The sequence below is a fragment of the Drosophila montana genome, unplaced genomic scaffold, assembly GCF_035044405.1.
Source record: "Drosophila montana isolate Dmon_TW-CO22-7 unplaced genomic scaffold, ASM3504440v1 contig_920_1, whole genome shotgun sequence".
In the NCBI taxonomy this organism is placed as follows: Eukaryota; Metazoa; Arthropoda; class Insecta; order Diptera; family Drosophilidae; genus Drosophila; species Drosophila montana.
Window position 1 is genome coordinate 232,176 of NW_026999206.1, and position 14,396 is coordinate 246,571.

General features: G+C 40.0%; 1 protein-coding gene across 1 annotated transcript in view; it reads right to left on the minus strand.

Annotated features, from left to right (window-relative positions):
- Window positions 1-14,396, minus strand: part of Atf3 (Activating transcription factor 3) — a 56,830-nt gene that overhangs the window by 7,003 nt on the left and 35,431 nt on the right. The window contains exons 3-4 of the mRNA XM_064699417.1: window positions 2,756-3,844; window positions 2,582-2,671 (exon numbers count right to left, since the gene is read on the minus strand). Of these exons, the coding sequence (XP_064555487.1) occupies window positions 2,582-2,671; window positions 2,756-2,968 (303 nt within the window). The 5' untranslated portion in view covers window positions 2,969-3,844. The remainder of the gene's footprint in view (window positions 1-2,581; window positions 2,672-2,755; window positions 3,845-14,396) is intronic.

Consider the following 14,396-nt stretch of genomic DNA (forward strand, 5'->3'; position numbering starts at 1 on the left):
TCTATTTATATAATTGATCAGCGGCGATTATAACTATGTATATTATATTGACAGTCTGTACTATTCGAACTGAGCTTTCAGCGAAGATGGGTTAATGAAACGTTGTGTAAATCCCCTTTAATAGGATGTATATGTCCTGCAGCTAGCATGGGAATTATGAAACTTTCCGATATTGCTGCAGATGCTTCCCTCGTTGTAGTTTTTGTGTTTGTATTTTTCCAAATTTATAGCTAGGGTATTCAGTGTGCGGCTTGGTTTCAATTTGTGCTTTCTTCTCGCTTTTTTTTTTAAGTATTTTTTTATGTACGACTTTTCGACATTCAATATTTGCCATTTTGAAATTTGTACTTTTTATTTTGAGCTGTTTTCTTTCCGCTTTTTTTTCTCGCTGTGCATTTTGCGTTTATGAGAAATGTGCAAAACGCAAATTTAAACATTTGTGCAAATATTTGCGCAAACTAAGAAGAAGAAGCAGCAGCAGCAACAGCGGCTGCGGCTGCGGCAAAAAGTGCAATAAAAAACTGTGGCGAGTGGCAACAGCAAAAAGTTAGCATTTGCCTGTGTGTGTGTGTGTGTGTTGGGCTTTTATAATTTATGTGAAATTTGTTAGAAAACAAATTGAAAAGCGTTTAATTTTTATTTTTTGTAATATTTTGCACTTGCGCCGCGCCGCCGTCGACTGGCGGCAATTAAAATTTGCGGCAGTTCAATGCCTATAAATTCGTTTCAAGTAATAATCATAAATCACACACACACACACACACACACACACAGAGAGAGAGAGAGAGAGAGAGAAAGAGACACACACACACACCTGCCAATTAGTGCAGCGCACATTTACAGATACGTAAATGTATCTAAGTATCTGCTGGATGCGCCCGGGAGCTGTGAGCTCTGCTCGAATGGCATTTAATTGCCGCGTGGCAAATGTTATTCATATGCAATAATCGCACCCGCACTCGCCCCTCGAGAAAACCCGCCAACCTCTTCCGCCCCCCCCCCCCCCCCCCCCCCCGCCACATTTCCACCTACCTATCCTCACTGAGCTGAGCTGCGTCAGCTACGTGCCTCATTAAGGCCAATGTCAGTCAAGTGATTCTGTGCAGCCGCATACAGATGCAACAGCTATAGATACAAATGCAGCAGCTAAAGATACAGATACAGATACAGATACAGCTACAGATACAGCTGCAGCTACAGATACTTTATTCAATTTCTGTTTGCATACGAAAAGTGAAATCAATTCTGGCTGCGTTTTGCAATTGAAGCGTCAACAACGACGCCCACGAACTGAGCGCCAAAGCCAAAAGCCTGACCCAAGCGACAAATCGACCAAATGACTAACCGACTGTCGCCCCGATTGAAGGCGGGCTGGCGTGTGGGCGCGAGGGGGCGCGGCAGCGCGGGCGAGTGTTTAGCGGATGCCGGCCAATGTCCGGAGCTGTAGCCGGAGCCGGTGCAGCAGCTGGCATTGCGTGGGCATTTGGCACATCGTCGTGCGCTGCGTGGGCGCCACATATGCAATTCGGACATTGGAAATGGAAAACGCACGCAAATGTTGAACAATCTTGTTGATTGTTGATTGTCGTTGAATGGTGCGGCCAGATTGAAAGGGAAATTGAATTGAATTGAAGCGAATTGAATTGCGTGCACGCGTGCAGTAATTCAACAGATGACAGATTGAAAGTGAAAATTGTGCAATGCGTCGTCAAGTTAGCCAAAGGCCATCAATCGATTGCATCAGATAATTGAAAGTCAAATTGAAAAAGCTAAGCTCGATTGAATTACAATTTTAACTGATTGTCAATTGTGATGGAATGTTATCATTTATTCGATATGGAATTTTGATTGAAATGGGAAGTTGATTGAACCGTATTTGGATAATCGAATGGAAACTGTTTGAGATTGAAAGCGAAAATTGAAAGCTGAGCTGATGATTGTAAACTGTGTCAGCAATATTCCATTTAACATTTTGATTGAAAGGAAAATTGATTGAACAGCGTTTGGCTAATTGAAGGAACTGTCTAAGATTTAAAATGAAATTGTGTGCCCATATTTAGTTAATAATTATATCTAAACTGAATTTCAGGTCGAACTGATTGTCAACTATGACAAGATTAAACTGAATTGAACGATCAATCAAACCGTGTTGGGCTATCTATGGAGCAAGATAACTGCAAATAGAATATAAGTCGAGCTGTAAATTATGCGAGGTATGAGCTATATGCCCAATTGAAATATTTCATTGATTGAAAAGGCTAATTGAAAGCTAAAAACTGCACCTGAAGGCCACAATCAACAGATAAGATAATTGAACGCAGAACGCAGAGATTGAAAGTAAAATTGAATTACGAAACTGAAAGTTGAACTGATTGTCAAGAATGCAACAAATGCCAAATTGAAGCAAAGTTGAAAAGGATCAAGTATTAATTGTAAAGGATCCAAGATTGAAGGTAAAATTTGGTGAATTGATTTCGAGTCTTGTGCACGAATTGACAGCCACGTTCAAAGACAATTATAGAAAATATTGAAAGTTACATTTTTATAAATATTCCTATTGACAGCCCCTTTTGACACCTACCTGTTGCACACTGGGCGTGGTCGCCGTGCCCGCCGGCGAATCGAGCGGCGATGCCGAGCAACTGGAATGACTGCTGTCCTGCGAGTGCGACTGTAAAAGAGAAGAGAAGAGAAGAGAAGAGCTGAAATTAGGCAGGCTGATTACGAGAAGCAGCGCTGCGCGGCAGCTACGCACCTGTCCGTTCGCATTGCCGCAAAAGTTGCGTATGGTGACCACCGGCGTGGAGGCGGCGCTGCAAGTGCCGGAGCCATTGAAATTGAAGTTGTCCAAAGGATTTGTCATCGCGATCAGCGAGTTGAGTATCTCTGGAGTTTTGGGCGTGTGAGCGCCAAGGCCGCTGCCCTCGATGCTCAGCAGCGCGGCGGCCGGTATATTGGAGTTGAACATTGTTTGGCTGCTGCTGCTGCTGCTGCTGCTGCTGCTTCTTATTGGGGCGCGTATTCTAATTGGATATCGAATTCAACACACAAAACGAAACGTAAATAATAATAAGAATAATAATAAAAACTAAAAAAAAGCACTCGTAACTCGTTATTTTATTTGTAGACTTCTTTTTTTTCTCGCCACTTTTTTTTTTTATAGTAGAACTTTTTTAAAACTTTATTTGTTGCGGTTTTGTTTTGTTTTGTTTTTAATATATTTTATTTGTAAATCACAGTTGAAGGCCTACGCGTTGCATTTGTTGGACTGCTTTTTGTTGTTAATTAAATATTTATTGTTTGATTTTTATGTTTAATTATTATTAATTTTTTGTTGTGTTTGTATATGCGCTTTGTATAAATATAGATATATATGTGGATATATATATTTTGTATAAGTATATAAATGTTGTTTTTGTTTTGGACACTCGCGTCTACTTGTTGTTGTTGTTGTTGTTGTTTGTTGTAGTTTTTGTTGTTGTTGTTGTTGTCTCTCTCGGTTATCACAAATTGTTGTTAATAAAACGTTTTTTTTTTTCTTTCTTTTTAGCTGACTGTTGTTTGTGGTTGTAGTTTTTGTTGCAGTTGCTGTTGTTGCTTTTGTGCAAATATTGTTGTTGCTTTTGTTTCTTTAGCTGTTGTTTTTGTTGTTGTCGCTGCCGCTGCTGCCGTTGCCGCTGCGTCGCGACGCGGTTCCATCGGCGCTTCCAGCGTGTGTTGCTCACAGCGTTGAATTCAACTGAATGTTTTGGCCACCGGCACCGGTCGACATCCACATCCACATCGGCGACATCCGAGACATCAACCGACGACAGCGACGACCAGCACGAATCGCACGCTCGCTCTGTATGAGAGAGAGCGAGAGAGAGAGAGGGAGGGAGAAAAGAGAGAGAGAGAGTGGGTGAGTGAGCGATAGGGCAAGAGAAGTGTGTGAGAAAAACAAGTCAAATCGCGCCCGTATTTGAGCTTGTGTGAGCGTAAAACAGCTCATAAAAAGCCAGTTCGTGTGCCATACACTGCACGACCTTAAGATACCCTGTAATCGCTTATAAATCTAATTAAACACAAGATTTAGGCATATCTTAAGGCATGACTGCTGCATATCATAAATTAATTATCTTATTAAACAATTAAGTGTGCTCTACAAGGAGATGCATGACTAACATATACCCTGTAATGGGTTATGAATTGTTTATGTGGCTCAATTCATTCGACTATTTTAGGGGTGTCTTTTAGGAAACAGCAAGTGTGCTCTATATAAGACTGTACGACTAGCAGATACCCTGTAATCAGCTAAGAATTAAATTAAATAGAATTAAACACATGTTTTAGCTCAATAGACAATGTTTGAGCCATGCTTCAGGGCAGGGCTAGAATATTATCGCTTGAAACAAATAAGTTTGCTCTCGGCAAGAGTGCGTGAATTCCAGATACCCTGTAACGAGCTATAACTGTACTCTAAATTGAACTAAACACATGTTTCAGCCCATTTAACAATATTTGGAACAGCTTTAATGAATCTTTGTACTCTAAATGACTTCAAGATACCCTATAACGAGCAAACAATTAGTTCAAAGGTAAATGAGTAGCTGCATCCCCGTTGTGGCTACTGTAGATCGCGAGATTAAATGTGTCTGTTGCATATTTGTGCTTAACAAGAGGCTACCCCACTGAGTTGTTTAGTTGTAGTACAGGGTATAAGCCTAAACAATTAAATTATAAAATAAACTTAAGTCAATTGATTTATGTAAGCATTGAGCAGCCGACAGCTGACTGATTGACTGACTGACCACCTGACTGATTGACTGACTGACCAGCTGACTGACTGACCCAATGCTGTTCACATTTGCTGTGCGTAGTTTAGTTAGCCATGTTGATGTCTCAATTAAGAGCTTAATCGTTTAATTGAATGCAGAATGCACACATTTTCATAGATGCCTGTTAGCCAGAGACTGCGGATCTACAATTGATCTACATTCGAGTGTGTGTAATAGCCCGACGGGTAAGTGCGGTCAATCACAGTTGAAGGTGAAATGCAAACAACAAGCACATGCATTCCGAGCATTGCAAGTATTTCAGCTATGCAATAGGTCAATTGAGACTCAATGCATCTGCTTTGCTCAAACTGCAGCTGAGATCGCTTCAGATTCTGCCATACAGACTGTTTTATGGGCTTTCGACGAGCCCTAAGTTTATCAGCAATTCTGTATAGCGGTAAGAAATACGCATAAGACCCAAATCTCATTAATTTTTGATTTAAATTCAATTAGATTTGAGCACAGCTAACTTAACAAGTGCAGCCAACTTAACAAGTGCAGCCAACTTAATAAGGCAGCGTTGCCACATAGCTCAATGGCGCTGTTTTTATATTTTTATTTTACTTTTCTCAAACATTTTAAATTTCCAATTAGAATTTGAACAAAATTTGAGTTTTATTTCAGCTTAGGGCAAGCAAATATGTTAGCACAGCGTTGCCAGATAGTTACTGCGAACGCTATTTCTGGCTTTGCTGCTGCAGCGTTGCCAGCTGTCATGAAATCAATCAAATCAATCATTGGTGCATTTTTCTAAGACACTCCATAAATTTTAGCTCAAAAGTAAGTCAGATTTTAACACAGGCAACTTAACAACTCGCTGCGTTGTGCTTTCTCAGCGTTGCCACATGGCACATTTATATTATATAAAGTTATATTATTTAATTTTAGTTCCCAGTGCTAATTTGGGTTTTTTCGTTTTCGTTTCTGTTTTTTTTTTTTTTTATTTTTTTTTTTATGGCAATTTGTTGCCCTTTTTGTGTGCTGCCATGTTTCGCATTTTGTTTTTTATATTTTTTTTTATGGTCTTTGAGGTTTTTCAAGGAATTCAGTTATGTGTTTGAAATTGTGTGCGGAATGCCTTAGCCAGAGATTGGGTTAAGCTAAAACTTGACTAATTATGCGTTCTGTATAACTAAGTAGTTTTTGAGGGACATACGACTGCGACCCCCTCCCCCCCCCCCCCCTCTCACCACTCCGAAATGCAAAAAGCCAACCAACCCCCAGACGCCTACATAGAATATAACGAGCAGCCACCCCTTCGGTGCCCGAGCTGTTATGGCTCTGCCATTTCTAGTATTGCCTTTTGGGCCATTTATCATTTTGGCAAGAATGTTTGTTGCGAATGCCAACCCCTGTGCCCCGCAGCAGCTACAGTTGCCTCAAAAAGTTTAAGTGCCACTTTTATGTGCCTCACACACACACACACAGACACACACACACAGACACACACACACACGCACACTAGTGCAAATTGAAAGTCAGTCAAGAAAAAAAAAATTAAATTTTAAAATGAGAAAACAAAAAGCGAAAATGAACAACGAAAAACGTAAAACTTGAGCAACAACCAAATGAAAAAAGCCAGAATAAAGAATTATGATTTATGGCTTTCGCATGTTTGCGTGTGTGCGTGCGTGTGTGCGTGTGTGTGTGGTTTAGCTTTTGTTCTGCTGGCTTTGAAAGCTTTGAAAGCCTTTGCCTTTGATGTGCGTTGCAACTTGTTCAACGAAAATCTTTTTTGACATTCGCCAAACGCCAAATGCCAATCGCTACACAAATGCTATTTTTATACCCTGTACCCATTGAAAATGGCTTAAAAGGGTATATTGGTTGAGTGAAAATGTATGTGACATGCAGAACGCAGCATCTGCAATCCTATCCTAGTGATCCGAACGACGAGCTGAGTTGATCTACCTTTATTTTTCGATATGCCCTTTTTTTCGTTTTCATAATATCGATAAATATCGATTTTGAGACACGTTTCTTTAGGCATAGCTTGAAAAATACTTACAAAACTTGATAAGTCGGCTTTCGTTCTCTCTAGAGATCAAAGCTAGAGTTTATACCCCGCAGCTTGGCGCTGGGTTGAGGGTATCTGCTCGTCGCGCACTCCCGACTAGAGCACTCTTACTTGTTTTTCTTTTTTTTAACTACGTTTCAGTTGCTATCATTTTGACCAAATGCGGCGCATGCGTACAGCCGCAGACCCCTTCTGGCCGGCTGCCCACCGGCCCACCGGCCCACCTGTCCGCTCCTCTAGAACCCAGGTTTTGAGGTCACGGCAGGTGGCTGCACGTTGCGCATACGCCGCGTTGTCAGCGTCGTGCTGGCTTGTGTTGAGTTGCGCAAACAGTTGACAATCGCTTGACTTGACTCGATTGCTAATCGATAACCGCATCGAAGATGAGCTGACAGCTGGCAAACGGCCCAGCAGGGCGCGCACAGCAACTCGTACTTAGCTTTTATTTTATTTGACTTGTGTTTTTTTCTCCTCTTCTTTCTTGTTGTTAGCCATTAAAATTCCTAAGCGGCTTTTTTTTATTATGAAGCGCTTTTTTAATGTTGTGTGTTTGTCGCCTTGTCGCTTGGATTGCTGGACTTGTTGATTCGCTGGCATTTCGCGATTTATCTCAAGTGTGCGAAATTGTTTGCTCGTTCGATTGGAAATGCAAAGATCGCATCAAGCACGCGATTAACGTAATGCGGACGACTAAATTGTAAAGGGTGAACTTGAATTTGCATGGAGTTATTTAGCAATTGATCGATAAGAAGATGTTATCGATATATTTTTTTATTTGCAATCGATCAATATATTCAACTTGCTCTCATTATGATCTACTTTTGTATATTTACATGTTTGGATATGCAAAAGTTATCGATATATGAATCGAACAAAATTAAACGTTTCATTTAACCTTACATTAATGTATTTAATAAAATTTGTTGCGCAACATTTTAACTATCGATAGGTTTATTGATTAAAGATCGATAACTTCTTCGATTGCATTAAAACCAAAATTGACGCTCAATGCAATTTATCGATAGGTTTGCGATAAACATGATACAAACATACATACATATGTGTGTGTAAGTACTCTATTTGGGTTAGTTAAGTGTGGCCAGTGCGAAACCCAAATATTTCTCTGGTAAATTAACCGTTGTACAACATATATGAATTATCGATAAGCTTATCGACAAGGGTTGTATTGTATAATCGATAAACTTACAATGTTTGTTCAATTGATGAACTGAATAAAAGCATGTCGTTCAAATTGTATCAACAAATATATAAGTATTTATATATACAAGTCAATATATTTGATTTATCTGCGAGATCAATTAATTAATCAATCAACGATATATTTTCGTGTTTTCAAATTTTGTATGAGCCAGTTTGCATAACATTATACAACAAACTTGAATTAATCGATGCAAGTCTTTGAAACAATCTTTAAAAAAAAAACCAGAATATCCAAAAATAAAAAATAAAATATAACAAATATTTTAGCAATAAACAATGAAGCACAGTTTGCACAGAAATGAGTCAGAGAGTACAGTAAAAACCGCACAAAATTTCGCTCGATAATTACCAAAAAAAAAAGAAGAAGTTTATTGTGTCTTCCTTGGAATAAATGGAAGCAACCGCAATGTGAAATGTGCATTAAATAATTTACTGGCAAATTGTATAACATCCATATTCATATTCATATATTATTATTATTACTAATACGATTACGAGTACGAGTCCAGCAATGATTTGTTATGAGGCGAGCGCCATTCGACTGCGAACATAACATACATCATATTCATCGGATCGGATCGGATCGGCTGCGGATCGGCTGCGGATCGGCTGCGGATCAGCCGTGGATCGTGTGCAATCCCAAAAACATATATACATGTGGCACATGCATATGATATTTTAAATATTTGTTAAGTATTTAACATTTTTATCATGCTGTCTGTGCCCGTGTTTTTGTTGTTGTTGTTGTATGTTTGCCGTACGTGCCTGGGCCGCACTCCACATTTCACACGATTCGAGCGAACGTACGTCCGCAACAAGCAAAAATCGAGGGAAACGAACAGACGAAAAGACACACACAAGCAGCGATTTGCGTTTCAAGTGATATTTCGAAAATGTGTTCAAATCGAGCATAAACATCCAGATGTTTGGCCGGAGATGGAACCGAATCGAACACAGACCGAGCAATCGAAAACCATATTGATATCGATAATATATCGATCATCATTTGTATCACACTTCAGTATCTGAAGTTTAAAATCCTAAATTCTCATGCGTCAGTAAAGAGATTCTCGATTGATGTGAATAATGTAATCGATAAGACAATCTATCGATAAGCTCTATCTTATGCCAATTCGATATTAATTTATTCAGTTTGAAGGCTTGAAGTATTAATTAACATTTTTAGCCTGAACTATCTACCATTTATATCGATAACATATCGATAACACAAATACTAACAATTTGTCATAAGATTAACTAAAGTTATATTTCTTAAAATCGATCATATTTCTGTCGCATTCTATTTCAATAGCAATAATTAATATGAGTAAAATCTTATCAATATCGGAAAACTATATCATATAGCTTTCTAAGAAGAATCACACGAGAAATGAGCTATTCAATGGAAAATTCTTCTAATTTTCAATATATTTTAGCCGTTTCCAACATATCTGAGAGCCGCATTGAATCGATGCACTTTATTAAATGGATAATGAACAATAAGTCGGAAAAAGGGCCCCATTTATGTAAGGGTATTTAATATTCGGCTTTTAAGAGCTGAAAGTAATTGAGAGCCATTAAATGTGTTTTGTATTTAATGAAATTAAAGCCTTCGGCAGGGCAAAAGAAAACTATGGAGAGCAGTGAGCGAAGCAGCGAGAGCGAGGGCGAGAGGAGAGAGAGGGCAGAAAAAAAGCAATCATTGGCTGCTTTCCATTAATGCTTCTTCATTTACCCTGTTCTTTTTTTTTCTTTTGCACTTTGGCCAAAACAAATTTCAGGTCCGGCTATGAAGGAGCCTCGGCCTCGGCCTGGGGCCGGGCCCGGGGCTCATAAAAATAACTGCGGCAGCTCGCTGCTCGCCGCTCAGTTCTCCGCTCTCCGCTCTAGCTCTTCGTTCTCCGTTCTCGGCTCTGGGTGCTCGCTGCTCTCGATTTGGCTTAATTAAAAGCATTGCGAAAGCCAAACAATCGCCAGAGTCAGGGGCACGAGCCAAAGGCAAACAGAAGACGTGCAATGGCAAAAGTATCTTTCAGATACAAAATTGCCACATTAATGGGCCACAGTCTGTGCGGCATGGGGCGACGCCTGAACCCGCGCACACACACAGCTATTTTTCTAATTAAGTGTCATTGATTCGGCGTCAACCCCGCCCCCGGCGTGCCCACCCCCCCCCCTCCCCTCCCCCCTACCGCTGCCCAAATGTCTGTCTGAGCAGTGGGCGTGGTCAAAGCTTTCTTATTGTGGAACAAATTTACACTTTAATTAAAGCATTTGCAGATAATGTATCTGCCTTTGATTAGCTGCAACTGTCTGGCTTCGGGGTTGCCTGTGCCGGGTAGGGAAGGGGGGAGGAAGCGAGTGGGGGATTGGATGTGCGTTCCTTTTCAAACTTGCTGCGTGGCAGCTTTTGTCAGTTTGCTAAAAACTTGCCTAGTTACAACTAAGTTTACAAATCGCAAGCGCAGCTCACCACCCCCCCCCTCCGCCTCTCCCCTGCTGCCCGCTTCGCCGTAGACGCAGCTCGTAGCCCAAAAATGGGCCGCGTGGCTATTCAATTAATTTATGATTCACTTAAGAGCCGCGCACGCCGCTCGACAAATGTGCTGATGGCGGGGGCGGGGGCGGTTGCGGGGGCTGAGGGGGTGCGGCTTGCGAGAGGGGGTGGGGGGGGGGGGCGCGGAAACATTTGGTGGTTGTTCTGTGTTTAGCATGCACATCCACAGAGAACACATAAAAATGTTATAAAAATTAAATGCGCACAAAAACTCCGCAAGAATTTCGCACATAGAACGGCGCGGAAAGCCAGCGGCCGCGCCCTTCAGCCCTCTGGCAACACAGGCCAGTTGCTGCCAGTTGCTGCCAGTGTTGCCAGCTGTTGGCCCCGAAAATAAAGTTGCTAAAGCCAATTTTGAAAAAAGGCTAAAAATAGCTGCAATTAATTAACAAGCTGCTTCGTAGAATAAAGTGCACAGAGTTGGAACACACGAAAAGGCAAAGAGTTGCCAACTTTGGCGCAGTTTACATTGAAACAGATTGGCAACGCTTAAATAATATGTGCATACGTTAAGCCCGAGATGACACAAATGCAACATTTTGCTATCGATAGACGATAAACAAAGTTATCAGTGCTTGTCGTTGCCACGTAATGAATATTTGAAGCATTCTGAAAATAGCCAAAATTAGCTTTAAAAAACAGCTGCATTGGCAACACTGGTTGCTGCCCCGCCGAACCCCCTCCCCGCTAACCCAGCGGCGAGTTGTTGTTGTTTTTGTCGTTGTGCCAAAAATGTCCTGTTTCATGAGCTCGCTTTTGGGAATGGCCACTGCAGCGCGTGGGGCACGGGGAATAGGGGGAGGGGGGGGGGGGGTGGTGTAGTTGGGGAGCTGCCACTAACTTATGGCGAACGCGTGGCGCAAGTTTTACAGTTATAAACATTTCTGTGCACGTTTTGTGCGTTAAATTTAGGAGCTCGTAGCTAAAAACTTGGAAAACCGTGAACTGAGAACTGTAGAAAAAAAAAACAAGCATAAATATGCCAGTCGGGTGTAACCGACTGCGCAATGCTCAGACACAGTCCCAAGCTTATCGTCTCCACGGCCAACATTACGGCTGTGGCAGAAGACGAATATACTCTCTTTCACTTTATGCACAGGGTGCTAAAATACAACACAAAATGAATGGAACGAGCGAATTATGAAATGGCATATTTATGGAAATATGCTTAAATGAGCGAAACAGGCCACAGGCATTAAGTTGAAGTGTATGAAGGGGGGACGGGGGAGGGGAGGGGGCGGGTTTGGGTCAAACACATCAACAGACTTGAGAAATGTTATCGATTATACGAGTGCTTAAAGTAAATATGCATATACACTATATTTGATTATCGTCAATATTTCAGGCAAATAATGCGCAGAACATAAACATAAAAGGGGCAATTTTCATAAGATATGCAACTATCGATAAATTGCCAATTGGTTTATCGATAAAAGCTTTGATCGATTTATGCTCAAACTATATATTGTTATTTTTTAAATGGAATAAGCAAAGTACCCAACATTCAGAATATTTGTATAAATACCAATCGTACTTTTACATTTATCGATAATTTGCCAATTGGTGTATCGATATAAAACTTTGAACATTTTATGCTCAACCAATAAATTGCTATATTTCATCAAACGGAATAAACAATGTACTCAGCTTTTATAATATTTGTATCAATATCTATCGTATATTAACATTTATCGATAAATTGCACCACAAAATGCAACTGAAATGAATGCGTCAGCATAGTTCACAATAATGCGTTAGGCAACACACGTCTGTGGAATGCGACAACACACCTACAAGTATACATACGTGTGTGTACTTGTCTATATAAATGTACAAAAAGATTCATGAGGGTATGACTATCAGCTACTTAGTATCTATGTATGTACATACTTATATTTGTATATAGGTATGAACGTACACGGCGCAAAAGATCTGATTAAATCGAGAATATTTGATCGAATGCTGAAAATTCAATGAATCTGTTATCGAGCATATCTCAGACATTCCTCAATTGAATTCCAAATTTTAGAGATGGAATGGATTGTAGAGAAAAGCATGTGCCTATAGCTTTAGAGATATAAGAAACACATTTGGACGATATTCATCTTATAGATAATTCATTTAATTATTCACTTTCAAAATACATTCAAAATTATATTCAAAATAGGCAGCTGAGCATAGGATTTGCCAACTCAATGAATCATACGACACTATACAACACATAAAGCTTATTTTGTGTTTTAGTCTTAACTCTTAAGCGATTTTATAAAACCGGTTAGGTATTTTGGTCAATATTGTGAAAATGTGTGCAACACTACTTTCAAATAAACTCGACACACTTGACACTTTACAACACTAGACAGTGAACAGTGAACTGCGCTTTTCCACATCTGCGTTCGATTACATATTATAATTGGCGCTGCTTTTCGCTCAGTGTATGTGCAGTTATCTTTTAGCTATTTTGTCGTAAGCCGTATCTCCGTGTAGTACATGTGTTTTGTTTTTGTTTTGTATGTATTTATGCGTATCTACTTGGACATTTAACCGCCTCACGACCACGCAACTTTTAGCATTAGTCACAAATCAGATAAGCTCAGGTGCAGTGCGTGTGTTCTGTGTGTGTGTGTGTGTGTGTGTGTGTGTGTGGGTGTGTGTGTGTGTGTGTCTAATGCAAGGACGTTCGCAATCACAACTTTCAATACACTTTTTGGTTTTATCAAGAGCTTATCAGTTGCTGCTGTTGCTAATGTTGTTGTCGTTTTTTTTTCTTTTTTTTGGCTTCTTTGTTGTTGCTGCTGCTGCCTTGTCTTGTGTCAAAGATGTCTTATCAGTAACAACATGAAACACACAACAACAACAAAAACTGATATAAAAACAAAAGAAATCAAGTAAGAGTGCGATCGTCGGGTGTGCCTGACGAGGAGTTACCTTGTGCCTGACTGCGAGCAGCCGCGGCTGCTCCTTCTTTTCCCTTTGGTCTTAATACGTATTTTTTTTTTAATTTTGTGAAAAATGGGGAAGGGATTCAAAAGGTGAAATATACCGAATATGTATATGTCATACGAGAACCTACATACCAAGTTTGGCTTATCTGTCGCTACCAATTCTCGAGTTATGCTTAGAAGTCCAAGTCTCAAAATCGATATTTATCGATATTATGAAAATGGATGCAGATATCGAAAAAGAAAAATTGATAAGTGCGTGATACGTATGGATATGAGACTATATATTTATCGAATATCAAATCGATAACTCTAATTATCGATAACGATATATCGATAACAATCACTTAGACTGATAGTCGGCCCTCGGACTAAGCTTTCTGCCTGTTATGGAAGTTTGTACAAGACCAGAATGCTCGTCTCATCCATTTTCAACGCTTACAGGGTATTCAAAATTCTTATCTAACACAAAGTTGGTTGCTGTAGCGCTTCCAGTTGCTGTTCTTGTTGATGTTGTTGGCTGAGAAAATCTAATTAATTTTGAGACTTAATACATGTGTGACATCAAAGCGATTTATGTTGATTATAGCCGCCCGTCATTGACACTATCAGCTATCAGTTTGCAGCCCGTGTTAACTTGGCCTGCAATGTGCCTTTAAATTTATTGATATTTATGAGTGCGTTGCGTGTGTGTGTGTTGTTTTTTGGAATTTTATCAAGCAATTGCTTGGGCTTTATGCTTCTATTTTTTGTTTTATTTCATATGTTTTCTTTTTGGCTTTTGTCTAAAGACATTTAGTACACATTTCACACCTCGTTTTATGTGCGGCATTTGAGTGTCA